Genomic DNA, 27,773 nt, shown 5'->3' with positions numbered 1-27,773 from the left:
GGGAAAACAGGCTCCTTGGAGAGCAGGGACCTTAACTTGGCAAGTTCTCATCCTTCAAGAAAGGTATAGAGGGGTTTCCCTCGGGTCTTTCTAGGATCAGGGACGGTCAAAGGGGAAAACAGGAGCTCAGGATTCTGCCCCCAGCTTGGCAAGATGGTGGTGGGAATCCAGGTGGCTGTTCTGCCATCAGTGACCTACCTCCTCCCCTTTCCTCAAAAGCAAAGCCTAGGCATGAGGCCCCAGAGAAGTGCTGTCCTAGTAACATCTAACCACTTACCCTTGTGGCATCCTCAGAATGCTGGTCCTGTGCCTTGAGTATCTCCCTGTATGTCTGGCTGTGAGAGTTCCCAGAGTCTTAGGAAGGGGGGTGATACTTCTGTCCCTCTGTGGGTGAGCTCTGGCTGGGACCAGGTGTGGCACGAGGTTACTGGGCACCAGCTGGAGGGCAGGGGCGGGGTGTGGGGGGAGGGGAAGGCAGTGCAGAGATTCCAGGAGGAAGCACAGAGCTCCGAACCCCCTCCAGGGTTCGCTGCCAGTGCTGCCGACCGACTCAAAGTCTGAGTACAGACAGCAACAAAGAAGTAGAGCTGAAGGGCATTTCTGGAAGGGCAGAGAGAGAACAAGGGAAAACAAGGCCACACACAGTCTGGTTTACTGGCTCATCATACACACACACCAGATATGTACACAAACATAAATATTCCAATGTACAAATTTACATGGGACTCACAGATCACCTCCTCGTCTCTTTCCTCCAGCACCCCCCCCAACCTGTGCCCTGTCCGTCCCGGCTCCATTTTAGGATGAAGGCTTGCAGGGGGCTGGCAGTAGAAGGTAGGAATCTGGAGGAGGGAGAGGTCCTGCTCCCCTCTCCTCACAGGTACCTCCAAAGGGTCCTGTCCCTTTTCAGTGGCACCATAGGGCAGAGGGCTAGAATAGCTCCACTCCCTCTCTGCTGCAGCTCAAATCCCAGATGTCTCCTCCGGTCCCTCTGTCTCTCCCATTTAGCTCTTCTCTTGTTCGACTCTTCTTCATTTCTTCTCCTTCCTTTCTGCACGTCCCTGCTTCTCAGTCTCTGTGTCTTGGCTCCCCCCAGTGCCTGCAGGGAGGCGGGGCCCCCGGCCACAGCGTCCTTCTGGCCCCTCTGCCCCCTCCGCGGGCCTTACAGAAGGCTAGGGCTTCGGTGCAGCTCAGCAGAGGCACTGGGGCCATTGGCAGGCTCTCTGCTGGGGGTCGGTGCGAAGCCACAGCCCTCCCCGGGGCAGCCGTGCTGGATCAGGATGTCTGCGCACTCCTGGCTGCCGGCCCGACGAGCATAGGCCAGGGGAGTCAGGCCCCGGGCGTCCCGGCTCCGCACATCCACCCCATACTGCAGAAGAAAGCACATTTGCACAGTTGGCACGACGTGGCAAGAGCGGTAGGGGTTCTCGGAGAGGTGGTTTTCGAAGGGCCGGGGGGCGGGGGGGAGGTCGGATAGGTCAGAGGAGCCCTCGAGGGTGGGGCTGGAAAGGCCAGGAGGGAGCCCCCCAACTCACCCAGATGAGCAGTTGTGTGAAGACGACATTGGCCATGGCGCTGGAGAGATGGAGAGCCGTCCGCCCGTCCCCATCCCCGTAGGTCTCGTTCACCTCCTCCTTGGACCCATGTGCCAGAAGCATCACCAGCAGCCGCAGGTCGTCCTCCACCACGGCCCGGAGCAGCTGCTGGCCCAGCGGCACGTCCGAGCTCGGCAGCGGGGCCAGGAAGAGCTTCTGTTCATACTTGGCCCGGATCCAGCACTCCTTCTCCTCTCTGCAACCACAGGTCCATCAAGGCATGAGCCAAGGAAGGGCCCGAGCCAACGGGCGGGGCCCGGGCAGGGTGGTCAGGGAATGACACGAACACCCCGAAGGGGAATAGGAAGAAACAGAGAAAGTGTAGGACGGAGCGGTGAAGAGACAAGCCTAAGAAATGGACGGCATACAGCGGGTAACGCAAAGGGGGTGGAAGAAGCTGAAAGGAAGGAACACTGGAGGGAGGCCCCTGGGGGGCAGCAGGGACGTAGGGGGCTGAGAGGGCAGCCGGATTCCAGGCAGGGCTCCCGTGGTGGCTTATCTGGCCCTGCTGCAACAAAGGGGGTGGGGGGCCTCCACCAGGGGCCCATGCACTATCCTATCTCCCACCCATTCTCCCCATCTCCGAGCTCGGGCGAGGGCCTTCACGCCACTGAGTGATAGGGCCCTGCGCATGCGCCTCCTGCTGGCCCCTGACCTGCTGATAAGGCTCAGAAAGGGCCTCTTGTTGTGAGGAGCCTGAGTGACAGGCGGGGAGGGGGAGGGGCACCCCAAGGGGCCAACTGCCAAGCAGAGCAACGGCCACTTTTAACCCTTAGAGCGCAGCCGTAGCCCCTCGGCCGCTACGGCCTGTCCCTGTCTTCCCCACACCAGAGCACCCACGCCCCCGCCCGACCACTCACCTGCAGGCGTCAGGCCCCGGCTTGGCATAGCCATCCAGGGCCCCCTCCCAGACGCTGTTGGCCAGGGCATTGCCCATCGCGGTCATGACAGCCAGCAGCTCAGGCGGCCAGTCATCGAGGTCCAGGGAGCGGACCCGGGACAGGTGAGCCCCCAGGTGTCGGTGGGTGCCTGAGCACTCGATGCACATCAGGGCACCCAGGTTCAAGCTGGCCCAGTCTGGATCTAGGTGAGGAGAGGAAGCATCGTGAGTGAGGTCCACGGGCAAGCAGAGTGAGGCCACCAGGAAAGTCCTGTCCCCCGTCCTCCTCAGGGCCAGCCACGAGCCTCTCACGGGGCTTTCCCGAAGCCGCCCGACCCCAGCCCCGCCGGCCCCGGCACTCACTGGGGGCGTCGCAGTCGATGCAGAAGCTGTTGCCGCGGACGGTGCGGACGGCCTGCACGGCCAGAGCCGCGTTCTGGTTCCCCAGTCGAGTCTGCGCATGGAAGAGGCAAGGGGTGGCCGGTCAGCCTCGAGGCCACCTGGGGTCCCACCCCAGGGGTGCCCCCGTGCCAACCTTGTCCTTGGTGCTGCGGCAGCCCTGCAGGCTGGCGAGGATCTGGGCCTGCACGCTCTGGACCCACAGTTCCCGCTCCTCTGCCGTTGAGGCCTCGAAGTGCCACGTCTGCCCAGTGAGGGACACCACCACAAACTCAAACGACTCCTCTGCCTCTGTGGGAGACCGGGGTGCTTACCCACCGGCGGGCGGGGCGCCCCGCCGTGCGCACAGCCAGGGACTCGCCCCTGCCACAACTCTGCGCGCCGGCTGGCCCGGCCAGCGTCCTCTGCCCCCCATCCCTGGCCTCAAAGGCCATGCTCCTGGGGCAACTGGGAGTCGTGCGGAGGAGCGCTCACCCCCCCGTTCCTAACCGCCTGTGGGGCCTGGGTGAAGAGAGGCGGGGTGCCAGGTTTTCGCCTCCCTGGCACGGCCAGGAATGGGTCTGGAATTTAGAGTGGGGTGCTTCCTGGAGAAACGAGCGGAGTGCCTGGAGAAGGATGCCATGGGGCGCTAGGAGGCAATGCTGGAGAGGGTGGGGGAAGGCGGGTGTGGGCACCATCCGTACATGTCAGCTGCAGCCGCCTCATTTTGCAGCTCATTAAACCCAATATTCCTGACGGCGTCAGCGTGGGGCTCCTGGGAGCCGGGCCCCTCCCCCACTACCCTGGCACAGACAGGCAGGACGAGTGGATGGGGAGAGGAGGAGAGGTTTTCCCCACAAACTGGGATGTGAGAGCAGACGGGGACCCGAGGACAGCTCCAGTGACAGGCACTGTGGGCCGGACTGTGACCCCAAGCAATGTGGTGAAGCTGGTCCAAGCTCTGCTCCCCTTAGGCCAACAGAAGACAGCCACCCGCATCTCACTGCCAGTGGTCACCACCCTATGGGTGAATAATTCCTAACAAGCAGCACGCATGTGTCACGGGGGCGCGGAGAGAACTCGGGGACCTGGGGGGAGGCGCAACGCTGAGCCAGAGGCAAAGGCCCGAGTCCCAGGCTCTACCCAGGGTAGCCTCTCACCTCAGTGACATCCCCTGGAAGTCTTCCTGCTGGGCTCCTACTCTAAGGGCACCCTTAGCAGGAACTTCTTCCTAGAGGAAGAATGCTGGTGCCCCTTCCTTCCCCAGGCTCCACCATTCCACCTCACCTTGCTTTCAACACAGCCCCTGAACCACAGAGTCGCCATCCTGTGGGGGGGCTCAGTTCCCTGGTAGAGTGGACTCCATGCCATGCATCTAAGCATCACTATACCACAGGTAGGCTGGGAAAGGTAGCTCTTCCCCACAGAGCCCACATCCCTACCCCTGGCAATCAGAGCAGAAGGGAGACGCTGTGCATCGATATAGGTTAAAATTATTTGGGAGCGAAAGGATTCCAACCACTGAGAAGAGGAGCAATTTGAAGACCCTTTGGGGAAATTCAGAGGAGTGCTAGGATTAACACTAGATTATGAGAAAGGCCCTACGGAAAAATGTTTGAGGGCCTGGAATTCCTTAGCCTAAAGACGAGTCAGGAGAGACTTAGCCAGTTCCTACACACGTATTAAGCACCTATTATATGCCCAGCACTCATTAAGCTCAATGGGTGATACAAGAGACACAGAAAACATAGGTCCTGCCCACAAGTCTTGGAAGAGCTCCCGGAGTAGCCACCTGCTGTCTTTTACCTTCCACGAGGAATAAAAGAAAGGCTCACATTTTAGTAGAAAGGGTTTAAATTAGGCAGAAGGAAGAGCTTTTCTAAGATACTACGTCTAGATTACCCAAAGAAGTTGTGGAACTATGGTTATTGCTAATCACCACAAAGCACTTACTCTTAAAACGGAGAGAATGGTGTTACTTTTAGAGTACTATCCCCGAATCCCACAGCCCACCTCCTGTGCCCCAGTTTCCCTGTAGGTCCCCCTAACCTTCAGCAGCACTGCTGGGGCCGTCTGGTCGGGGGGTCCCGGTGCTCTTTTTCCGCCGGTGCTTCTTCCGGTTGGAGTGGGGAGATGGGGGAGGCTCCAGCTTGGGGCTGGAACTGAGCACCTCAGCTGGGCCACTGGCTGGTGAGGGGAGAGGTGGAGAAGTGTGGGAAGAGGGGACGGTGGGGGGCAGAGCACATGACCTGCCTTGACCTGCCTCCTGTCGCCTAGTGTCACGGGGAGCTCCACCCTGAACGGCAGCTGGGCTACCCTGGGGGAGCCCAGGGAGGGGTCTGCCCAGCCAGTCCCAATCCCAAAGCCTCCCCAGCCTTGAAGGAGGAGAAGGTGGAGAGAGGAGAGCGCAGGGAACTCAGGCAGAGCAGGATAAAGGCGAGGAGGGATCACTGGCCAGGGCTTCGGCAGCCCGGAGGGGCGGAAGGCGGCCCAGGGAACTCACAGGGAGCTGAAGCCCCAGCAGCTCCGCACCAAATTTATCCTCAATCACACTCCCCGCTCCTCACAATTAATAGCAGAATTAGAAACAATCAGGGAGCTGCCTAATTACTGTCAATTAGAGCGCGCTAATCAAGCTCCCATCTCCCACACCCCGCCCGGCGCTCACCACTAAATGTCAAACTTCATTAGAGGCAGACACGCTCCCTCCCTCCCTGCCTTCCTCCTTCCAGACTCAACAGAGGGGCCCTCGGAGGCCTGTGGAGGCCAGCACGGGCGTCAGGACAGGGACTCTGGGAAGCGCCCTCACTCAGCTCCCCTTCTCAAGCCCTCCACAGCCACTCCCCGCAGGGAGGCTCCGACCTGGATCGGGAGGTGAGGAGATGCCCCTGCTGAGAGCACCCAGCTCCTTCCTGCAGTCAGAGCTCAGACTGGGGCCTAGTGCTTCTAGGGGGGTGGGGGCCTGTGAAGACTTTTTGGGGGGCACATCCAGGAAGAGAGTTCGTGGGCCTTGGGCCAGGCCGGGCACTGTGCCCAGCTGGAGGAAAAGTGGGAGGAGCCCGGCTTCGGAGGGGACGGGGCACACCCGAACCTAGAGAAGGAGGGCAGCGCTGTGCCCATTTCCCTTTCAGCCTGCAGAACGGCTGAGGGCATCTGGGGCCGAAGGAGATGGGTGAGAGTAAGTTGGGGGAAGAAAGAGGGAGCAGAGAGAGAGAGAGAGAGAGAGTGTGTGTGTGTGTGTACGTACCCGTGCGCGCTGAAGAGGGAGAAAAAATAAGGGGAAGGAGAAGGTGAGATGTGAGAGCAAGGCACAAAAATGGACGAAAGGGGAAGAAAATGAAGACGAGCCAAGGACAGTTAAGAGGAGGGTGGGATGGCAGAGAGAGGAGGTAGGATTTTTGTCCCGCTAGACAGGATGGGGCCTCAGCCCACTGGAGGCAGCACGGGTGGGAAAACTACCTTTCTGGATCCCGGATCCTATCTCTAGAAACCCCCCTCTCCGTGGCAGGCAAGTTGCTGCCTTCAGAACGTGTTCAAAGCCCCCAGCCTCCGACCTCCCTACCCAGCCGCTTCCCTGTCCGCCCCCCCCCGCGGCGAGGCTGATGAGCTGGCTGCGCAGGGGGCTGATGGGGATGCGGGAGCCACTGCCATCACTGCCCAGGGACAGCAGTGGGTGGGCAGAGACGCAGCAGAGGGAGGGTCTCCGGCACCAGCCAGCCCCTGGCAGGGCCTGGGGACAGCAAAGGGGCAGAGGGGCAGGAAGCGGCCTTTGGCTGCCGAGAAGGGACGGAGGCCCCCGCACGGGCCCTGCGGCACTCTGCGACAAGCCTTGGCAGGCTCTGCTGGGCCCCTCCCCTGGGCCTGGGCTCCATCCCAGCACAGCCTCCCCGGCTGCAGACGCTCGCTGGCTGCCCTCCTCTGTGTCGCTTAACAGGGTCCTGCGTACCTGGGGGCAGGGCATCACTCCACTGGTCGGCGCTGGAAACAGAGCAGGAGCGCTGGTGCAGCCCCTCGGGGCGCGGGCCAGCCCAGGCCGAGTTGCTGGCCGAGTAGGGGGCACCTGGGGGTGGGGGGAAGGGTCAGACTGGGAAGGGAGGCTGGGGAGGGGTACACAGACTTTCCTGAAAATAACGCTACAGGCAGAACTTGAGAAATTCTAGCAGAATACCGGCCAAAACTGGATTTACCAGGTACTGGGCCAGGCTTCTTGGAGACCGAGAGGCCTCGAGGGGGGGGCCCCCCAACACCTCAGGAGGCAGCTGGTCTCACGCTTCACCCCCCTCCGCAGCTCAGTCCCCTTCCTGTGAGCCGGAAGAGGGGGACATGTGGAACCGACACCCCCTCACCGCAGTACTCCTCGTCGAGCCATCGTCCCCGGCCCCCTTGCCCTCGGGATCAGGCCCCTGCGCCCCACGTTCCAGTCCACATATACCATTTGCTTTGCCTCAGCTTTGGTGCCATTCTGACGAGAGATGAGTGTATCAGATTCAAGTAATTATGTCTAATTAGTATTAGTAATTATCCTGTTGGGCTGGAGAAAATTAATCTTTCGTTTCCCATCAGGGAAGAATGGCAGAGCCGAGGGAACCAAAGGCTCCAGGAGCGCCAAGGCCCGGGCAGGCAGGGCTGCCTGTGCCCTCCGAGCTGTCCTGCTTCCCCCCGGCACCCAGTCCCTTGCAGCGTGCCCACGGGACAGCCGCTGGGCCTCAGAGCCTGTGACAACCGAAGGGCCTCCAGTGCCCCCTCACCTCCGTCCACGTAAGGACAGGGACCGAGGCTGGAAGGCAGTGGTGGTGGGGAGTCTGAGGACAGGAGGGCCAGACGCGAGGTGTCTGAACGCCAGGCGGGAGAGCGGGCCGGGTGCTGGAGGTTAGTAAGGAGACAGAGATGGGGACGAAGTGGGAGAGAGCAGGTGGCAAACTCAGCCTCAAACCAGTCCTGGGAGGACATGGGTGGGGTTTCTGGAAGCCTACGGATGGAAGCTCTGGGCGGAAGCCACTAGAAGGTAAAGAAACAGGCCAAACATCCCTAACACTCTGGGGACAGTACGATGCCGAAAGGTGGAAGGCAAGTTTTGTGTTTCTCTTGTATTCGTCGTAACACCCAAGGCAGGACCAGACACACAGTAAGTGCTTATGGGTTCTACGTGTGGTGCCCACACGGCCCTCCGGTCTACCCCACCTCCAGCCCCCTCGAGGCAAGGCGCTGGCACTTCCTCTTCAGAACCCCGCCCCCTTGCGCTCCGCCTCACGGGTCCCTGCCAGCTTAGCCTTCCTCAGGGTCCCCTCGGCTCCCTGGCAGGAGACCTTCCAGAGAGGCAGACACAGTTCCGAAATTCTCAGAGACCTTCTCCCGACCCATGTCCTGCTTCCATCCCCTCCTGGGTTCCAAATCTCGTCCCTGCCTCATCCCGAGCCCCACCCAAAGCCATCAAGGGCCCCACTTCCTCCCCAAGCCCCCCAGCTCAAAACCCCAAGGGAGGGAAAGTGCTTTCCCTTTTCTTTGTTAATTCTCCCCTCATTACGCCTGCAATCCCACAATCAGTGTGCACTGTAATTGTCGAATTTGATGCTAATGATTAATGAATTAAACATGGAGCCATCAATTAGTCCTCGGAGGATAATTCTGCATAAAGCAGCAGATAATGTAATTACAGTAACAAAGATAATGAGATGTTAACATCGCCCGGTGAGCAGGAGACATGTGTGAGTGTGCATGAGGTCGGTGTCAGCGTGCGGTGGAGGGGACACGGGCTCGGGTAAGTGCCCGTCCCTGTGCTCTGGGGCTGCTCGCGAGCGTCCGTGGGTGAGTGCACCTCCGCCCGCAGGGGAAGGCGAGGAGGACCCGGGACTGAGGACGGAGGGTCTCACGGTTTCCCTTTGGGGAAAGAGCCCCATCCTGCTCCCTGACTTCAAGGAAAGTCTCCCCCCACCTTTCAGAGTACTGATACTTTCTCCTCCTCTGTAGGATACGAGGAACCCCGCGCCGGATCAGAGGCTGCCGCTCACTGTGCACGCAGCTCCGGGAGAGCTCAGGGCCCCCGGGGGATGCCCGGCCCCCCTGCCCTGCTCGCCAGCGATTTCCCAGCAGCCCTGACCTAGCTCTCTGCGCAGAGCACTGAGGGCTGCCCGGGGCCTGCCGTTTTTGCCATTCGACCCCTCCCCCAGTGCACCCCCACAGGAGGCTCTCGGCACCGCCCCCCGCCCCGCGCTGGCCGGGTGCCTTGCTCCTTAGCTTCCTTCCTGCCCTTAGTCCCCTGGAGCTCTCCCTCTGCACAATTCGGGGCTTCTCTCTGAGCTCGGGGTGGCTTTTCAAGTCAGGCACACTCAGGTTCAAACCCCAGCTCTACTTTACAGACAAGTTACTGAATCTCGCTGAGCCTCTGTTTCCTCATCCATCAAATGGGGATAATCTCAACGTCCCGGAGCCTCAAAACGGGCCTGACCCAGAGTAGATCTACTGCATCTGGCGCACATCTCAATCAGCAGATGGCAGCCCCTCCCCGTGCCCCCAGACTGGTCAGCGGGGGCTGCACACAGGCCACAGGGCCAGGGTGCCGAGGGCTCACGTGCCTCCAACAAGGAGCACACTCAGGAGGCCATCGTCTGGCCGCCTTCTCTGGACCCGGAGCTGCTCAACGCGGGTCCTCAGCACTTTGAGGGGGCAGATCTTTGGGGTCTGTTCCATCCATTCCAGGGACTTCGTACCCAGCCCCCTGTCCACTGAATGTCTGCAGCGGCCTATGACCGTGATGAGCAGAGCACCCTCTGGGGCAGGGACACACTGGCAGCCCCTGGGAGGGCAGGACAGCATCTGAAGCAGCTGTTTCTGGGTCCAAGGAAAAGGAGAGCCAATCATCTAGGACAACATCAGGGAGAGTGAAGTCTTGGGAATGAGGGTCCAGAAGCCAAGGCAGATCTGGGGCACGGGGACTTGGGAGGGACAGCAATGTGGCTTGGGAGCCACACTGTGGCCGCAGAGGCCTAGGGAGGCAGACAGAGCCGGGGACATAAAGAAACATAAGCATCATTCACCTGAACTCTCAGTGCCATCTGGAAAGGCGAGCACTGGTCAAGGAGAAGCTGCTGCGCCTCAAGTTCAGAGTCTCTCAGGCTCTAGCTCTTCTTCCCACACCGCCAGACTCATGGCAGAGTCTGCTTGGCGTCCGGCTTCTCTCTAAGCTCAGTCCTCTCTGAGCAAAGACCCTACCTCTCACTGCAGACCCAAGGGCGTTCGCCGGGTGAGCTCCAGGGAGCCCCGTCCCCTTCCAGCTGCCCCCCTCCGTCCCCCCGGCACGCCTGGTTGAGACGCTGGCTACGTGCGCTAGAGACCCTGTTCTCACCCTCACCGGCCTTGGTTGGCTCCAGCTGAGGAGAAACGGCCCCAGGACCGCTGCTAGCACCTGTCAGCTCCAGGCTGTCTGGCCCCATCCTGATCTCCAAACCACCCGCTGCTCCCTCTACCAGCTCCCAAGAGGGCAGCACTTGGGCAAACACACTTGGCTGAGCAGGACTCTGCGTGGCAAGCATGTCTGGAGCCCTGAGGACCCAGGCTGGGGGAGAGTGAAGCCCCACAGCGCCTCCCTCTACGGGCCTCCATAGCCACGCTCCCCGATCCTGCAGAGAAAAGCACCCCCCCACCCCCACCGCCACCAGCCACCTCACCTGCGCCCCCACCCAGCTGTGTGTTACTCCGCTCCAGGGCCAGTCCGTTGGCCCGGGGGCTGGTGCCTGGGGCTGTGGCCGGGGTGGCCCGGGGCAGGCGCTTTCCTGGCACCTTTACCGTGGTCCGCAGCAGGTCAATCTCCTTGCCGTGGATGTTCTGCATGTAATCCTAAGGGCCACGGGGACAAAACAGAAGAACACGCGTTAGGGCAGGTCCCTCTTCGGCCGCACTTCGTCTCTGGCACTGACCCGCCAACTCGTACGTCTCTCCCCGTGCCGCAAGAAAGGAAGGAGAGGGAAAGTTCAAGTTCTGAAAAGCAGGACAGTGAAGCCCACAGGATATCTCCACGTCTGGGTGACACCCAATCTACTGGGGACCGAATGCAGCTCTAGGGGGCCGCAGTCAGCAGGGGGCAGGAGCAGGAGCAGGGGAGAGAGAAGGGCGTGGAGCCCAGAGCTGAGGCGCAGGGCTCCTTTAGGAAAGAGCTCAGGAGGCAACGCGAGCAAGGCCAAGTACAGGACCAAGGTGGGATTCGGGAAGAGCAGGCCTGCGTGGCCAGGAGAGGAACTGACAAACTCCAAAGGACGCAGACGGCTGGGCTGCCCCAAGCTCTGGGTGGCGCGTCACCGAGGGCTTCAGCCCTGGTTTCAGAAGCTCTCACCACCCCTGGGGCACGGGGAACCCTTAAAGCCTAGAACAGTCCTCAATCCTGACAACAGTGCCTGATGATAAATACCTGTTAAACAGTTAGAAAGAAGCCTTAAGAATATAGAGACAGGTCCACGGTTCCACAGATACTAGGTGGCATCTGATGAGCAAAGGAACGATACCCATTGTCCTCATGCCACCACCTGCCCACCCAATGGGGCCAGGCATTCATGCCCCACAGCTGCAGATCATTGCTCACGCATCCCCTCACGTAACCGGCCCGGCGCAGCAGGGCCGCTCTGCAGTTGAAGGAACCGAGGCTTACAAAGGTTAACCTGCCCGAGGTCACACCGTCGGACGGTGGTAGAACCAGACTCGAGCCCAGGCTCTGTGGATTCCCAGGGCTGCGCACTGAAGGCAGACGTCCTGGGCCCAGGCACTCATCCCTACTTCAGGTCAGCACCCGGAGGGCCCCAGAGAGTGGGAGCCACTCAGCGCCTTGGGCTCCACCCCGCCCCCACTCCTGCCGTCTTGACATTGGCCTGGGAGTCCCAGGGTGGAGCGGCAACGTGGGGGCCACAGAGCAGAGCCCGGCCGCGGCCCTTTAGCTTCCTGCTTTAACCCCGAGCCTAGCCAGGGCCCGAGCTCTCCCCACTGCTTCTGCTGTCTCCTTCCCGACGGCGACCTCCCATTTCCTCGCTTCTACCGCCGGCAAGTTCCTCAGCAGTTCCCAGCTAACGTCCCTGATAAAATGTGGCCACGACTCCTTCCAGAGAGCAGAATCTGGCTGGGTGGTGCCAGCTGAGCCTTGGAGTTCCCCTGAGTAGACTCTGACCTGCTCTTCTCCCCCCCTCGGGAGCAGCCCTCAGAGCGCTTCCCCGAGACACAGTCCCCATGCCTGTCTAGCCCCCCAGCCCTTGTACCTTCACTCGCTTTGGGACATCCGACTTCTTGTCACCCAGCAGCTCTCCTACCTTCTCACCCTCAGCTTCAGGGAAAAGGGCCAGTGTCCCCCGCTTGAAAGAACAAGTGGGGAACGCTGCCATCTGGGAAGCAAGGAAAAGGCAGGGGCCGACCGGGGTAATTTAAGGCTGGCCCTCACTCTGGGAATGACCAAGAGACCATCAGGTAGAAAGGGGTCCCCCGGCCCCAAGCAGCCACGAGAACGTGCAAGTTTCCAGTCAGGAAGAGGAGCGAGAACAAGGAAGCAGCACCCAGTGCCAGACTCCCTTCCGAGGCGGGTCATCGGGGGATGGGGACCTGTGGGGACGCCAGCACGCTGGTCTCACCGGCCACGTCCAGCTGCAGTGAGGCCCGGCCAGGCCTGTAGCTGCCTTCTGCTCTCCGAGCGGCCCTTCCGAAGGACAGAGGGGCCCAGCCGGGCACGGGGGAGGGACAGCCCCCAGCAGCCTGCACCCAAGGGGGGGCTCCCTTCCACACAGCCCTGGGCTGTGTCTGTGCCCCCCCCGACCTGCCACCACCTCGTCCCCCGTGAGGAAAGGTGCCAAGTGCCCAGCCTCGGGCACACCCTGCTTCGTGTCTCAGAGCCACAGAACGACATCCGAGAAGTCAGGAGGAGCAGTCTCCACCCACAGGAGGACCCCCGTGACAAGCTCTCACCCCCACTCTGCTCAGCGAAGCCTTGCCCTGGAGCCCGGGAAAGAAAGAAACCCGGGAGCTCCCTTCCTGCCCAGCCCTGCCGCGTGCCCCAGCCGTCCGTTTTCCAGCAAACTCAGCCCCCCACCCAGTCACCGCTGGCCCTGCTGTCTTGCTTTGGGCCCAGCGTCCAGCATCAGCCTCACGGTCCCAGGCCCGAGGTCCCCCGGACTCGGCTTCTGCGCACACCCGTCCCGGGTCCCCACACGCGGTCGCATCGTGGATCGGCTGTTCCGACAACTGTCAACAGCTGGCTGGGCCGAAGGCACAGCTGCGGTCCCTCTCCTGGGGGAGGGGCGCGGGCTGCTCTAGTTCACAAGGAGGTCACGGCAGCTGCAACAGTTTTCAGGCCGCGTGACGGCCTCGGGATGCCCGGGCTGGGACACGGAGACGCGGACCCCACACCAAGAACCCAAATCGCACAGAGGGGCTCCGCTCAGGGCCAAGGAGCCAGAAACTGACGCGAGGGGCCTGGCCCCCCAGGAGCACCTCCGACCACTGCGGACAGGCCAGCCCCCGGGGCGCTTGGCACCGAGCCCCGGGCCAGGCCAGCTCCAGCCCCGGGCCGGCAGACGGAGCGCACGGAGCAGGGACGGAGCGGGAACGGGGACGTCAGGGGCACAGCGAAGGCGTTTCCCTCCGTCAGCAGAACGGGGAGCGCGGTGGCAGCGGCGGCTCAGGAGAGCGGTCACCACGGCTGCCTTTATTATCCGCCATCAAACGGCAATTTCTTCCCCAGCCTCCTCGCTAATTACCCAGCCAGCGTTCTCATCTCGTTTTATTACTGGAATTAACAACGAGTTCAGAGCGTGGAAAGCTATTAAGATGTGTGATTAAGCCACATTCAATTAGTTTCTACAAACAATTTAATTGATGTTGCAGATAGAATTAACAGAAGGTGATTGTGTGAATGGCTCCGCTGGCTGCAAAATGGGGGAGGCTGGGGCGGGCTCTCTTAGGCCAGGCGGGGTGGGGGGGGAAGGCTTGAGGCCTGCCCGGCAGCCCTTCCTGCGGTCATGGGCAGGAGCCGTCCCTGCGATGGCAGCTGGCAAAGCCGCGAGTGCTGTGTGCACCTCGGGGGTGACCAACGGCCCTTCCTCGGGCACAGCTGCCCAGCGGGAGGGAACCTCCAGGAAGCGAGGGGCGCTACTTAGGGAAGAGGGCAGGTGAGGCAGCAACAGAGGGCGTGGCGGTGGGGAGGGGAGAAACGAGAGGGGCAGACGGAGCGGAGAGCCTCGGCTGGTGGTAGACTCAACCCTGCTCCCACAGCAGCGCGGGACGACCCCACTGTGGTCTTCGCGCCTCCTTTCACCCTCCCACACCTTTCCCGACGGGAAGAGAAGCATCCACAGGGCAGGGCCGCTGCTCCCCGTGCGGGCCAGGGCCTCCCGGCTTCTCGCGTGCGAGGGAGACCTACATGTTACGCCAGAGCCACGGACAGCCAGTGGCGAGCTGAGCCCCTGGCACCCAGATCCTGTCCCTGGCCCCTGAACGCACCCAGGTGCACTCGGTTCAACAAGCTGGAAGGGCGTCTGAGCTGCTCAGAGCGGCCCAGGCAGGCGGCCCGTCGGTTCCCTCCGTCCTCCTTGACAACAGTCTAGGCAACACTTGCCTGGACGTGAACGCTCCAGTCCCTTTGTCGGCGAGCCCCGAAGAGAGGTGCTCTGGGCACGGTGCAGAACCACCTGCGTCACGCTTCGAGTCAAAGTCGTGGGTCCAGGTATTAGCTCAGCCACCGGCTGGGCGACCTCGATGACCCAACCAACCCACCACGCTTCCGCTCCCTAGACTGCTGAGCAGAAAAGCAGCGTTCGCTCAAGCCTTCACCTTCTCTTCCCAAACCTGAACCGAACACAACCGCCCGACACCGTCCTCCACGTCCCGAGACCCCCTTCCTGTCCCTCTGCTCCACACTGGGCTTCCTGCGTCACCTGACGCGTGGGGACAAGGAAAAGGGAGCCAGCACAGCTCGCGCGACACACAGGCAGAAAGAAGGGGGACGGCTGCAGCAAGGGGGAGGCGAGGCCGCCCCAACATGGGGGCGGGGGAAGCTGGGGTGCTTCCGGGAGGCTCGTTCCCGGCTCCGCCGGCAAGACGCTGCCTGAGGAGGACCAGTGCCTCTTCCTGGGGTGAAGGGGGGACGCGCGGGGGGCAGTACGAACAGCTGCGAGTTAAGAGGCACGAGGCTGGCCTGCGAGTGGGCGTGGGGGCCCCCCTCAGCTGGGAGCCCCATGGCTCTGCCGTCTCTCTGGTATGGAGGCCCCGCACCTGCACGATGCCCCGGGACTTCCTCAGACACCTGTCCTTGCTGCCCCTCGCTGACTCAGCAGCAGGACCAGGTCTGTGCACGAGGTGGCCGCTGGAGCAGGGCCGAGGAGCCTCGGACTAAATGCCCAAGGGCACCGGGTGTGGCCCCGCCGCAGCCCCCCCAGCATCCTGGCACCAGCTCCCACCCTGCGGAGGATGAGACAGCAGGGGGACGCAGTCCAACCAGCAGTGGCCCCCAAGTCAAGGGGGAAAGAGCCAGTGTCCAAGGAGTCAGCCAGGGAGAAGCCCAGGAGGGCAAGGCTGGGCTCCGGCCTGATGGGAGGCAGGTGCCCGCCGGCTCCCTCCGAGCCAGGCCCCGGTGCATCTTCCCGGGCCCCGGTTAGGGCAGGCACCGTGGACCCCAGCGCCTCCTGGGTCGGGCCTCCCTGACACCTTGTGCAGATTCGGAGGCAGGCCCCGGGCTCCCGGGCCGGCCCACGTGCTGTGCTTGAGGGGCTGCGCAGGAGAACTCATTAGCCCCACAGTGGGGCGGTGACAGAGATGGATTCCGGTGACAGCTGTGTGCTGTAGCCACGCGGTGCGGGGAGGGGCAGGCGGGGGGGGCCTGCCACAAGGGCCGCTCTGCTGTCACCGCACCCCACGCCCTCCAGACCCCTCTGCCCCCAGGCTCCCCTTCCCAAGAGGACCCGTGCCCTTCCGGGCAGCCCCGGCCGAACGGCCCTCCGGCTCTCCGTCACCTCACGCCCAGGAACCCAGGGATCCCCCACGGACGTGGCTCCCCCAAAGACAACTGGTTGACCACCGCCGGCACCCCAACCTCGGCAATTCCACGTAAACGGGCCCAGTCCAGCTCTGCAGGCGCGGAGCGCGTGGGCCGGAGGGCGTGACCGGCGCGGCGGCCCGGCCTACAGGCAGCCATCCCGGGGCCGCGCGCTCGCCGACGGGCTCAGCCGCCACGGAGCTCCGCGGGGAAGTGCGCGCTCAGCCCGGGCCTGCGCCTCGCGGTCTGGGCGGTCCCCGGGCCACCACGGCGGGGCCCTTCTGAAGGGCCAGCCCGTTTGCTTCCCTTCATCCTCTGGTCCGCCCCTCCGCGTCTGCCGCCCTTCCGGCGGCCCAGGCCTCCCGCAGACTCACGTGCAGGCTGGGGTGGTAGGTGAGCAGCCCGTTGTCACAGAGCGTCACATACTTCTTCTTCCACTCCTTGTTCAGGGACTTGCCGCTCCGCTTCAGCAGGATGCCCTGAGGACAGAGGCTGGGTCAGAGACAGGCCCAGAGAAGGTCACGGTGACACCAGGTAACCCCGTCCTCCATCCCCCATCCTCGTCTGAGTGGAGAGGCTATAAAGGATGGAAGCCGCAGCTATCCCTGACCGTCCTCCAGGAAGCAGCCTGGGGGCCCCCCTCCCTAGTCCCATGGACCCCGCATCCCCTGGAGTCGTGGGGCCATGCCAGCACCAGGAGGCAGGGTGTCAGAGGGCAGTGATGCTCCTGCCTGCAGGTCTCCAGGGCTGGGTGAACATGTTCAGGGCAGAAATCCCTGACTGTCCCTAGAAGGCCCCAGACTCCCGGGGGCGGGCAGTGTGGAGACCCAGCCACAGAGCTCAGCAACCAGATTCTCTGTGCAAGCCTATGACACACTCAGCGTGGAGGGGAGAGGAGCAGAGGGACGAACACGAGCTCCGTGAGAGCAAGGCTGTCCGTGTGTTCTGTTCACGGACACATCCTCAGCACCGTGACCATGCCCGGGACACAGCAGACGCCCAGCAAACGTCTGGTGGGTGCGCTGGGAGAAGCCAGCTGACGGGGGCCGTCAAAGATGGTGAAAGGGGCCGTGGGCCGAGAGAGGAAGGCCACAGGGCAGACCCAAGGGTGGCCTTCGCCTTCCTCTAAGGATACCCCCGAAGACACCCTCGCCCACCTTTGGCTCTCTCCCCAAAACGACAAGACAGCACAGGAAAATGGCTGAGGATAGGAGCTGGGGTCAGGGAGAGGACAAAGTGCCATGAACGGATCTCAGTGGCAGCTTTTCAGGACCAGCATCACCCCCAGGAGCCCCCCTGCCCCAAATGCAGGAGGGCTGAGTAGAGACAGTATTTGCTGGAGATTCCCAAACAAAACTCCTCCGAAGAGACAGCCACATAGGAGGAGGTCAAGCAGGGAGGAGTCAGGACCAGCAGAGGCTAGGAGAGAGCAGGGGAAGCACCCGGAGTCCACCCCAGTGGGGACCAAAAAGAGGGAACTCGAAGATGTGGCTTTGTAACGGCTCCTCCTTGAGGAATGGAGGCCCTGCCCCAAGACAAGGAGGAAAACAGGGATAAAGAAACTCAAGTGTGAAGAAACAGCATCAGCTAGGGTCCAAGGGTGCAGGGTAAACCCTGATTCTCTCTCACTTCCTAAGTTCTTCCGAAGAGAAGGCTCAGTCCTAAAGGAAGGAGATAAGCCAACGGGTGATTGGAACCTCCTGCCCGATCTGCCCCGCAGGAACCAAGACAGAGCTGAGAGTCTCCCACCTTTCAACAGATGTTTTGCATCCTCATTACCACTCCTTCCTTTCCCGATCTCCCTCATCCCGCCACCCCCAAAAGACAGATGCCGCCGTGGGAGATGCGGCCACATGAGATCGAGTTGGGGGTCCCGGGTCACCTGAGGACACAGTCTTCGACCTGGTCCCCATCAGCACGAGAGACCCATCCTCACAAGTGGCATCTGAAGACAAGTGGTATTAATGGGACCGTCACTAGACTGTATGGAACATTCCAGAAGGCAGTCAGACCCCTGGCCTGTGGTCTGCAAAGGAGCCTCAGTGACCTGCTTCCGGGCATGGTATCCACCCACTCCCAGGCCAGGAACAAGGCAAGAGTTCAGCTGCTCCCTCTCCCCTGACTGCAGACAACACCCCTCAGGACCAACAATCAGATTCTGGAGAAGGCAGCACCCCCAGTCTCACCCTGTGCCCTCCAGAAAGGCTGGGAAGATGGCTGCCGCAGCCAGCTCACCTGCTCCTCTTCTGCCCGTCTTCCACAACCCCCTGCTTTCAGAGGGGATTCCACACTAGCCTCTGTTCTCACATCCTTCCCACCAGAGCCCTGCCCTCCCTCACCGGACCCTTCATCTTCCTCACATTGGAGCCCTTCCCTCCCGGGTCCAGTTCCAGCTCCGGGTCATGGGAAAGGGAAGCCTGGCTCTGCTCCCGGGTCTGCCACCAACTAGCCCTCAACATCAAACAAGTCCCGTTACCTGCCTGGGCCTCACTTTCCCGGCCAGGTAGGGAGAGCGGACTCACATGCAGGGCTTCCTCCCTCTTCCAAGCAGGGAATCAGGATCAGGAGGCCCAGGGGGCCAGCCTAGGAGGGAACCCTCTCCTACCCAGCACTTGGGCCCCTCCTTCACTTGGGCGTCGGGCCGGGAGGAAGCAGGGGAAGCCTGGCACTAATGAGCAAGCACGCCGTCAGCAGGGGTGTGGGAGGACTGCAAGGAGGAAAGTGAGCACGGCTGGCCAGGGACTCGACCTGCCTGCCGCCCACTCGCGCCCCCGGCCTGCCTCTCACCTGCCCGCCTGCGCCCGGACACGAAACAAGCAGAGAAGGCCAGGCTGGTGACAGGCCTGCCTGTCTGGCTCCTCCCCATTCCCTTGCATCCTGCCCTCCAAGGAGGGAGACGAGCTACAGGGGTTCCTGCTCCCCTCCCTGGCCGGCCCGGCTGCGCCCGGCAGAGCAGGAAGCAATCTGGGGCGGAATGGGAGCGGTGCGGAGGCGACAGCCCCCAGAGGACCCGTTCTGCCGCCGCCTCCCTCCCAGCTCCGCCAGCCGGCTTAATTGCGGAGTCCGGATTGATTGGGAATGCAAATGGCAACTGAAATGCAATCTCCACTCCCAGCAGGAGTGGGGGGGAAGGGAAGGAAGGGGATGGGGAGACAGGGACACAAGGGCGGGCGGGAAGGAAGGGGGCCACACCGGTCCTGGGCAGCTGGAGGTTGGGGGAAAGCACCAGGCAGGGCCACGGGGCTGGGAAAACTAGAGCGTGGACGGCCCCCACCTCCATGCAGGCACACCCCGAGGGCCCTGTGGGACCCCGCTGTGGCATGAGAGCTCGCTGAGGTTCCTTCCTGGCAGGGTCCGCTCCTACAGGGGGTCCCTGAGATTTAGCGGCCTATACCAGCCAGGCGACCCAGCTGACCTGGGGCTGGACCAGAGCCCCAGGTGCAAGCTCGCAGGGCTCCAGCCCCATCCTCCAGCTCTCCCTCCCCTCCATGTGGGGGATTCAGGGAAGTAACGAATTAGCCTCTACCCCAAACAGGAAGGAGGCATTGGGGCTAGCCTTATCTCAAAGTAAGGGCCCAAGAGAAAGTGTTCTCTTAAGTATTAAACATTTATGTGTGTGCATCAGGCTCAGAAAGGACCTGCCGGGGAGGCGCTCGGTTTGCACCACCCGAGAGACATGCGATCACACCATCGACAGGTTTGTGGGCTCCGATTCTGCACCCAGACACACAGCCAGGTGAGGAGACTGGCTGCTGCCCGGTGATCCAGCTAGAGCCGCCTCTGCCAGGCCCCGTGGGATGACATTCCAGCGGAGGGCCGAAGCAGAGACACAGGACCGGGAGCAACAGATGGCTCCCCACCTGCCCTCTGGGACCCCGACACCCTTTCTGGGCTCTCCGTTCTACGTAGACCTTCCCTGCGGCGTCAGAATCCCACTTGGAACACAGGAATTCTGTCAGGCTGCCCACGGGCCCCAGAAGGCCCAGCCTGGAGGGCCAAACCTTGACCACGGGGCCCTGGCCTGGCCGAGCTCCAGTGACCTGGCCACCCCAGTCTCCTCTGTAGTCAAAACCTGACAGACAACACGGTCCCTATAGACACACCATGTCTAACCACCAGCCCCTGCAAAGATCTGGGCCGGGCCCAGCGTCCTGACCACCAAGCCCCTGCCCCTGTCCCTGTCCTCACGAGCGTATCAGCCAGCACGCTTCTGCCTGAGCTCCACAGACACCTCCCGGCTCTACCCATCCGGCTCAGCAGCCCTGCCCAACACACCACCATTCCTGCACAAGGATGCCCTGCCGCGTTCAAGGTCTTTTTCCAGCACAGGGACCCACCCAGGGGGTCTGGGAAGCTCCAAGCTTCCGGAGGCCCAGCCCTGCCAGGCAGACTGGGCAAGGAGGCGCCCAGGACGGGGGGCAGCTCAACTCAGCTTTTCCAGGGAACAGAGGCTCCCACGGAGAAAACTGCACCAATGAGCCCCGGGCAGGAGCAGCCCTCAGCGTGCCCCTCAGTGCGTGCCCCTCAGGGTCCTCTTCTGGGAGTTCCTTTTCTGGGAGTGGGACAGGTAGGCCGGCCGCCCAACTCCGGAAGCACCAGGGGAGAGCCGCCGAGCACGGCCGGCGGCTCTCTGCTGCCCCCCGGTGGCGGTGAGCAGGAATGGGCAGGGCCCGCGGAGGGACTGCTCCTGCCCCGGGGGGGCCAGGCTTCCGGAGGTCTGTCCTTAGCAGGAAAACCTCCGTCAGGTGAAGCATTCAGGCCCGGCGGGAGGTGGGGGGGCCGGAAGGAAAGGACCACTGGCGGTGTTCCCCGGGGCCTCATCCCTCATCCCCGCCGCTCTCGGGCCACAGGGGAAAGGAGCGCTGACCTGTTTGATGGGGATGGCCCGGCCGCTCCCGATGCTGTCCACCTTGCAATCGGCGGCCTTCTTCTCTCTGTCCAAGTCGGCACCCTTTCGAGACTGAAAGAGAAAAGAAGAGGCGTGTTAAAAGGGCCCAGGGCCCACGGGGGGACAGCAGCCCACGTGGACTCCCCTGCCCTCCCCTCCGCCCTCCTCCTGGGCAGGCCCTAGCAGTGGGGCAGGGCCGGGGCGGCGGGACCGGGAAGGAACGGAGACCACGAGTATTCCAATGGGTTTATTCTTACACACGGCACCGTACAGAGCAGCAAAGTTCACTGAGCCAGGCCCGCCCCTTACAGAAGAGCAAGGACACGGAACATACCGAGGGCGCGAGGAGCGCGCAGCCCAGGGGCTGGGGCCTACGAGAAGGGAGGGGGCGAGGAGAGGTGGACGGTGGGGCTGAGGGCTGGCGGGGAGCACGGGGCACGATAACCGGGGGACAGCAAAGTCCAGAAGTGAGCGGGCAGTGGCCCGTCTGCGGCACAGACACCACATGGCACGTTGCACCGAGCACGGTCGGCGAGGCCCGAGGGGCACAGTGGATGGAGAGAGAGAGGAGAGAGGCCAGAAGAGGCCCTGCGCCCCTGCCAGGCTCCTGGGGCAGAGCCCGCCCCAGTGCGGATCCTAGGAAACGGGGAGGCCAAGAGGGGGAAAGGCAAGCGCGCAGCGGTGGCGGTGGCATCCGGAGCGGAGCAGGAACGGCAGAAGTCCATGCAGGAAGGAGCAGAGGGGGGAGGGGCGGGAAAGCTCCCCCCAGGAGCAGCGGGGCCGGGCGGGCGCTCGGACCCTCGGGCGCTTGCACGCCCCCGCCCCTCTGGGCCGTGTTGCGCTGGCCCGGCGCCGGGCGTGGGGCCGAGCTCCCTTCTTCTTGGTGCAGTGAGCCTGGCGCAGCGCGTCCAGCCGGGCCTGGTCCCCCGGCAGCCCCCAGCCGCGGGCTCCAGCGTTCCTAGCCTTCCCTGGGGGTGGGGGTTAGTTACAAAGGTTCCTGTGGGTCTCTGGAGTGGGGAGCACGGCGGCCGCTTCTCATCTGAGAGCAGTCCCAGGGCCCGGCCCGCCTCCGGCCCCGAACAGGGGAGAATGTCCAGAGGTGCTGTGTGTCACCACCTGGTCTTCTAATTTGGAAGGAGTTGGAAAGGCCTTTTTGTTGATGAAAAGTTGGAAACAGTGGCACATATCTGCAAATATCGAAAGAATAAAGATTTTGGCAAGTTATACTCAAGCCCCGCACGAGTCGGTCAGCACTGGTGAGGGCAAAGACCCAGGTGCCTGGGGAGAGGCGGCAGCGGGATGAAGAGGAGGAGGACGAGGAGGAGGACGAGGAGGAGGACGAGGAGGAGGACGAGGAGGCGGCAGGGGCCACTGGGCAGTCCAGCTCATCAGGGAATGTTCGCCACTGGGCGGCCGGGGCCCCCATCCCTTCCTGTTCTCCCAGGTCGCCAGGAGCCCGGGGCACAGGCCGGGGCACAGGCCTGCAAGTGCAGGTGGGGGGCGCACAACCACGGGAATAGGAAGAACCGGGCCAGAGGCCACTGCCCACAGCTCCAGCGTCAGCACCTGCCCCAGGCCTCTCCTGGGCACCACAGCCTCTGCCCCTTCGGCCCAGGGAGGAGGAAGGTGGATGGGACTCTGCTGCCACCAGGTCCCCGGACCAAAGAGCTGGTTGGGGGGAATGGGGTAAGCCTGCCCCGGACAGGCTGGTGAGCCAAGAGGCCCCCAACCACCAGAGGATTCCCTGGGAGCCCAGAGGGGGCAGCCCCCCAGGATGGGAAGCAGGGCAAGAGTGGCAACAAAATGAGTACATGAGGTCATGGGGGAGACATCGATGGCCACATCCAGGGGGTGGGTCACAAGGACACCGGCCACGGAGCAGGCATGGCTCTGCTGGGGAGGATGATGAGGGCGAGGAGGTGGCCCCAACAGCGACGATGAGAGTGGGGGAGGTCCCGAGACGCACGCCTAGGGACAGACAGGTCTCGAGGCCTCCTCGTGGACAATGGCGCAAGGGAGGTCACCACGGAAACAACGAAAAGAAAAACTAAGGTTGCCACAGTGAGAATGAGACAGTGGAAGGACCCAGGGGAGGCTGACAGGCGGAGGAGCACAGCGGAGCGGGCAGCAGGGAGCACAGGGCCGGGAGCACGGGGGGCCGCGGCGAGGAGGCCGTGAGCTGGGCGTGGACAGTGGACAGAGGGCGGCAGAGGGAGGACAGCAGGCCTGGCAGCGGAGCAAGTGGGAGGTTCGGGATGGGGTGGAGGGAGTGGGTGCCAGGAGTGCGGGCAGCGGTCACTGCAAACAGGCACCAGGGGGCTCTGCAGCAGCGGGCGTGGGCACAAGCAGGCAGCCCAGGGCGGTGTGTGGCTCGATGGGCACGAACAGAAACAAGACGCTGCAAGTCTCGGCAGGCTCAGGCTGGGGCAGTGCAATGCGCGGCAGCGGCTGTCAGCAGGGACGAGGGGGGGCCACGTGGCAGGCACAGGGGGGACAGAGGTGGGCAGACCGGGCAGCGGGGTGCTGGGCAGGCGGAGGCGAGAATGAATGAACGAGGCCTGGGGGCACTGGCTCTGTCTGGGGGCGGGGGGGATGGGGGGTTCCTGAGAGCCTGGCAGGGCCTGCCCGGCCAGCTGGACACAGGACCAGGCTGAGAGCCCAGCCCTGCTGCTCAGAAGGAGGCGCGCGGACTGACATGAGAGCACCGAGGGACCTCCTGCGAATCCACACAGGCAGCTCACCCACCTGCGTCTGACCCGAGACTCCCAGAAGGGCCCAGCCACGTCCCAGCTCGAGGGTGAGAATGTGGGCAGGCACTGTGTCTCGCATGCTGGGCATGAACAGCCAGCAGACTGGGGGCACCTAAGGGCCAAGGGGCTGGACCCCTAGCCGAAGGCACGGGGGTCCCCTGTGTGAGGTCTGTGAGGAGGGGAGAGGATGAGCCTGTACGGGGCCCGAGGCTGGGTGGAGAGGCACAGGCTAGGCCTCAGGAGCCGAGACCTGGGGGAAGACGTCTAAGCCCTTGGTGGACCACCTGCAGCGGTGGGTGGGAAGCGTAAGGTCAGGGGAAAAGAGCGGAATGTGGACAAGGAGGCCTGAGCCCCGGTTCTGGCTCCGCCAGCTAACCCTTCGTGTAGCCTTGGGCAAAAAACCGTGGGGGCTTGACCCACAACTGTGGAATCAAGGGTGTGAAGGGTGTGAGAACAGACGTGTCCAGAGAGCCCTCAAGCTGGCCAAGAAGCCCTACGGGTCAGAGAGAGACAGAAGTGTATGCGGCCGAGGCAGGAGGGTCTGTGTACGTATGCTGTGAGCAGCCCCTCGAGGGCTCAGAGAAACCGTCTAGAAGAGCCTGGATGTGCAGGAGGGCACTGGGAAGGAGCCTACAGAAGCGGTGTGGGTCTGTGTGGACGGCATCTTCCTGCCTCGGCTGCCGTGGCCCGGTGTCTGCGGCTCTTGCCCGCCCCACCCCCCCCGGCTGGGGGCTGGGCCCTGCCTCGCCAGTGCCAGCAGCCGGGCCGGCGGGAGGGCGGCGCGCAGGGCACATACCGTGAAGATGTTGGAGCGCCGCTTGGACTGCTTGCGGACGGGTGTGGGGGTGGAGGAGGCCGCCACGGTCTCGATGCGCAGCTCCCGCTGGCTGACGCTGGGGGTGGAGGGGACTGAGGAGGAGTAGTCGCTGAAGGCGCTGCTGCAGCCATTCGTGGCCTAAGGACAGAGAGGGCTGCTGAGGGCTGCTCTGGAGCAGGGCCCGGGGGCGGGCAGCAGGCGGGAGCTGGGCACCCCTGCAGTGTGGGGACCTGGCCTGGGGCTCAGGGGCAGCAGAGGAGGAAGGCGGCACAGCCTGGCGGCCGGCAGGAGCCAGCCAGCACCGCCCTGGGCTGCCGCACTAGGGCCCCCGCGAATCGGGTCCGGGTAAGTGCTAGAGGCTGGGGGAGCCCTGCCTCACAGGGGCGTCGGGCATGAGGGAGCAGGTCACCTTGGACAAGCCCCCCAGTCAGTGACATGTGTCAAAGATGCGGGAGGCCACGGTGGGGCGCAGGGTGCCTGGGGAGGCTGAGGTCCGCTTCCGGACAGCGTGCGTGACAGGGGCAAGGTTACGGGAGAGCCGAGGCCAAGAGGGGCACGGAGCAAAGATGTTCTCGGAAGAAGCAGCAGGTAAGGGACAGAGGTGGGAAGGGAAGAGAGACGGAAGGGGGCACAGGATGGAGACAGAAAGCGCATGGCAGCCCCGGCTACTCCAGGACTCGGGAAACACGCACAGCACAGCAAGGCCTGCTCCCTAACTGCCCCTAAGATGTTCACTAAGCAGAGAACACGTCCTGCCCTGACAGCCGCCTCGAATCCTCACCTGCACAAAAAGAGCAAAATGCCCCAACGGCTGCCCTTTGGCCTCAGAGCCACGTGGCGGGGCCCACACATCGAGCTGGGACGTCCACCCCTGACCTCTGCCAGCTGACGCACAGCGGCTCGGGGCTAAGGCAGAAAGACCTAACGCTCTTCCTCCATTCCAGGCGGGGATGCTCCCAGGGAAACACCTGCCTTCCCCTGAAGCACTAAAGGGGGGCTCTGGAAAAGCAGCCAGGCTGCCATCAGAAAGCTGGGGGGCCAGGAGGGCCTTCAAGACTAAAGCCCTTGGCAGAAGTAGAGCAGAGGCAGTCAGCTGGACCACTCAACCCAGCCCACGTGTGCCGACCCGGGGCTTTCTGCGGAGCAGGGGACGGAGCGGGGAAAGAGTCACAGGAGGAAGCACCGGCCCAAATGCCGAGGGCCCGAAACTAACCAGGCGGTAGGCAGCAAGCGGGCAGGCATCCCGGTGGTGTCACGGGACGAACGCCGGCAGGACCTGGCTCAGAACACCGCTAACACCCCGCACGGCACAAAGGCCGGCGGCCCCTGTGGGGCCCGTGCTGCCCTTCTAACTGCAGGGCCCGCAGGTGAGGAGGGAGCAGGCCCCCAGTATGGTTCCACGGGGAGCAGCTCCCGAGCCAGCTGCGAGAGCGCCACCCCGAGCCAGCCTCCGGGCTGTCTCCACTACCGCACTGTGGGGCAAGAGGGGCGGCTGTGGGGCAAGAGGGGCGGCAGCAGGGACAGGACGAGCAGGGAGGCGGTCACTGTGGGGCTCAGAGGAGGCCAGGCCAGTCGTGCAGGCAACGGGGAGTGCAAGCCAGCACTTTCACACCAGTCACAAGGCGGGAGACCAGACCGGGGTAGGGGGGACACGCAGGCGGACAGACAGGATGAGGAGGGCCGAGGCGAGGACACGCGCGGGGGGCGGGGAGGCTGGCCGCACCTGATTGATGTGAACGGCCGGGATGGAGGCGGCGGACACTGCTGAGTGGCTGGGGGAGTTGGGCAGTGACTTGCAGGGCCCGATGGCCAGCTGCTGCTTCTTGCGCAAGGCCACGACCTTCTGGGCCACTGCAGGGGACAGCAGAGTCAGTTACCCCTCTGGGGGGAAGGGAGAAGCCCAGCTTAGAGCCGCCCCCCAGGGCGCACAGAGCCTCCTGAGCCCCCATTCGGGGGGCGCCACCGCGCCCGAGTTACCGGCCTGGAAAAGGGGGGAGCCTCCCGCCCCGCGCCCGCGTTACCGTCCTGGAAGACGCGCTCCACGTTGAGCCCGTAGGTCGCGCACGTCTCATAGTAGGTGCAGCGCTTCAAGTCTGTGGAGAGCTTGCGGGCCCTGCTGTCGTCGATGACCCGTGGGTTTGCGGCACTGATGGCATCTATGGGGGGCGGGAGGGTGGGACTGCACTCAGCCTGCTGAGAAGCGGTGCCACGCACGGGGACGGGGGTGGGGGGCGGCGTTGGGCCCGAGGACACGTGGGCCATGAGCCGGGCCAGTGGACAACGCGGAGCTCGAGCACACGGGCGTCCAGGCCTCGTTCCAGCCCCCACCGACTCAGAGTGGACACGGGCCAGCCTCTCCGTTTATCCATCCCCCAAAACATGGACACGACCGTCACACCGGTGGGAGGCTCCAGCTGGGGAAGATCCAGCGCGCATGGAGCAAGGAGGCGGTGCCCGCTCCAGGGCGACACAGGAAGGGGGAGAGGGGAGAGCAGGTGGCTTCGTCCCCGGCCCCGCGGGCCCGCTCACCCTGTGTGCCCACCAACACCATGGGCACCTCGCTGGCATTACGGAAGCTGCAGAGCCGCAAGAAGTAGTTGTACACGGTCTGGAAGCTGATTTCATCCTCCAGGCTGAACACGAACACCACTGCATCCACCCAGGCAGCAAACTGGGGGGACCGAGCAGAATTACCACCCGCACCCGTTCCCAGGCCAGCTCCACATCCCTCTGCACACACACAGCTTTGCCCCGTCCCAACCAGATCCTTGGGAAAGGGGTGCCACGGGCCAGGGCTGGGGCAGGAGCATCACCTGGAGCTCAGGGGGGCCTCCTTCATCTCGGATCAGAAGCAGGTAACTTTGGCCATCCACCACAATCTCCTTCTTAAACCGACCCCCTAGGACAGAGTGCACGATCAGGCCCCAAGCTGGGAGAGCCCCCGGGGCCAAGCAGTTCTGAAATCCAGCGCTACCAACAGAGAAGACAGGAGGACTCGGAAGGACGAGGGGCTCCAGCCCCCCGGCACAGACGACAGCCAGGAGAGAGAGGGGGCAGAGTGGCCAGCCTCAGAGCCCAGGCAAGCCCGTGATGCTCACCTTCAGGGGACTCCTCCTGGACATAGGTCCCTGTCAGATAGCGGTGCACCAGGGCCGACTTCCCGCTAGACAGGTTCCCCACAATGCCCTGTGGGAGAAGAAGGGGTGAGAGCAATGGTCAGGGGCAGGGAAGAGAGATGACCCTAAGAAAGACCAGAACTAAGGACCAGAAAAGGAAGCTGAACAGAAGTGAGGGGCCGCAGAGAGAGGCCAAGACCCGAGAAGGAGGGGACTGGAAGCGGGGGAAGCCCATCAGGCTAGCCCGTGCCCACCCCGTCCCAGGGCTGCCTGGGCCCCCCCGCCCAGATCTCACTCACCACTTTAAGCTCCGGAACCGAGCGGCTCAGGGTCCACTCCTGGCTGTTCACAA

General features: G+C 63.3%; 1 protein-coding gene across 1 annotated transcript; it reads right to left on the bottom strand.

Annotated features, from left to right (window-relative positions):
* Positions 1–628: 628 nt before the first annotated feature.
* AGAP3 (ArfGAP with GTPase domain, ankyrin repeat and PH domain 3) lies at positions 629–27,773 on the bottom strand. Its single transcript, XM_035029816.1, has 17 exons — positions 27,721–27,773; positions 27,404–27,491; positions 27,119–27,204; positions 26,835–26,976; positions 26,327–26,461; positions 26,029–26,156; positions 24,285–24,443; positions 20,718–20,810; positions 16,225–16,329; positions 10,518–10,686; positions 6,800–6,913; positions 4,903–5,040; positions 3,011–3,165; positions 2,839–2,929; positions 2,456–2,678; positions 1,536–1,791; positions 629–1,369 (listed from the first exon to the last, which is right to left on the bottom strand). Exons 4-17 carry the CDS (start codon positions 26,854–26,856, stop codon positions 1,163–1,165), a joined length of 1,995 nt encoding a protein of 664 aa, XP_034885707.1. The 5' UTR covers positions 26,857–26,976; positions 27,119–27,204; positions 27,404–27,491; positions 27,721–27,773; the 3' UTR covers positions 629–1,162.

The sequence above is a fragment of the Mirounga leonina genome, unplaced genomic scaffold (genome assembly GCF_011800145.1).
Source record: "Mirounga leonina isolate KUSES-001 unplaced genomic scaffold, KU_Mleo_1.0 Mir_321, whole genome shotgun sequence".
NCBI lineage: Eukaryota > Metazoa > Chordata > Mammalia > Carnivora > Phocidae > Mirounga > Mirounga leonina.
This window is presented reverse-complemented; position numbering and strand designations above follow the sequence as displayed.

Bases quoted from the DNA above. Each gene is read 5' to 3' on its own strand.
- AGAP3 (XM_035029816.1), bottom strand. From the start codon at position 26,856: ATGGTGTTGGTGGGCACACAGG. The intron at 20,811-24,284 runs GTATGTGCCCTG...TTTCTCTTTCAG, and splicing joins GGCGCTCCAACATCTTCACG to TCTCGAAAGGGTGCCGACTT. The intron at 6,914-10,517 runs GTGAGGTGGCTG...CCCCACCCCCAG, and splicing joins ACAGCTGGGTGGGGGCGCAG to GTGCCCCCTACTCGGCCAGC.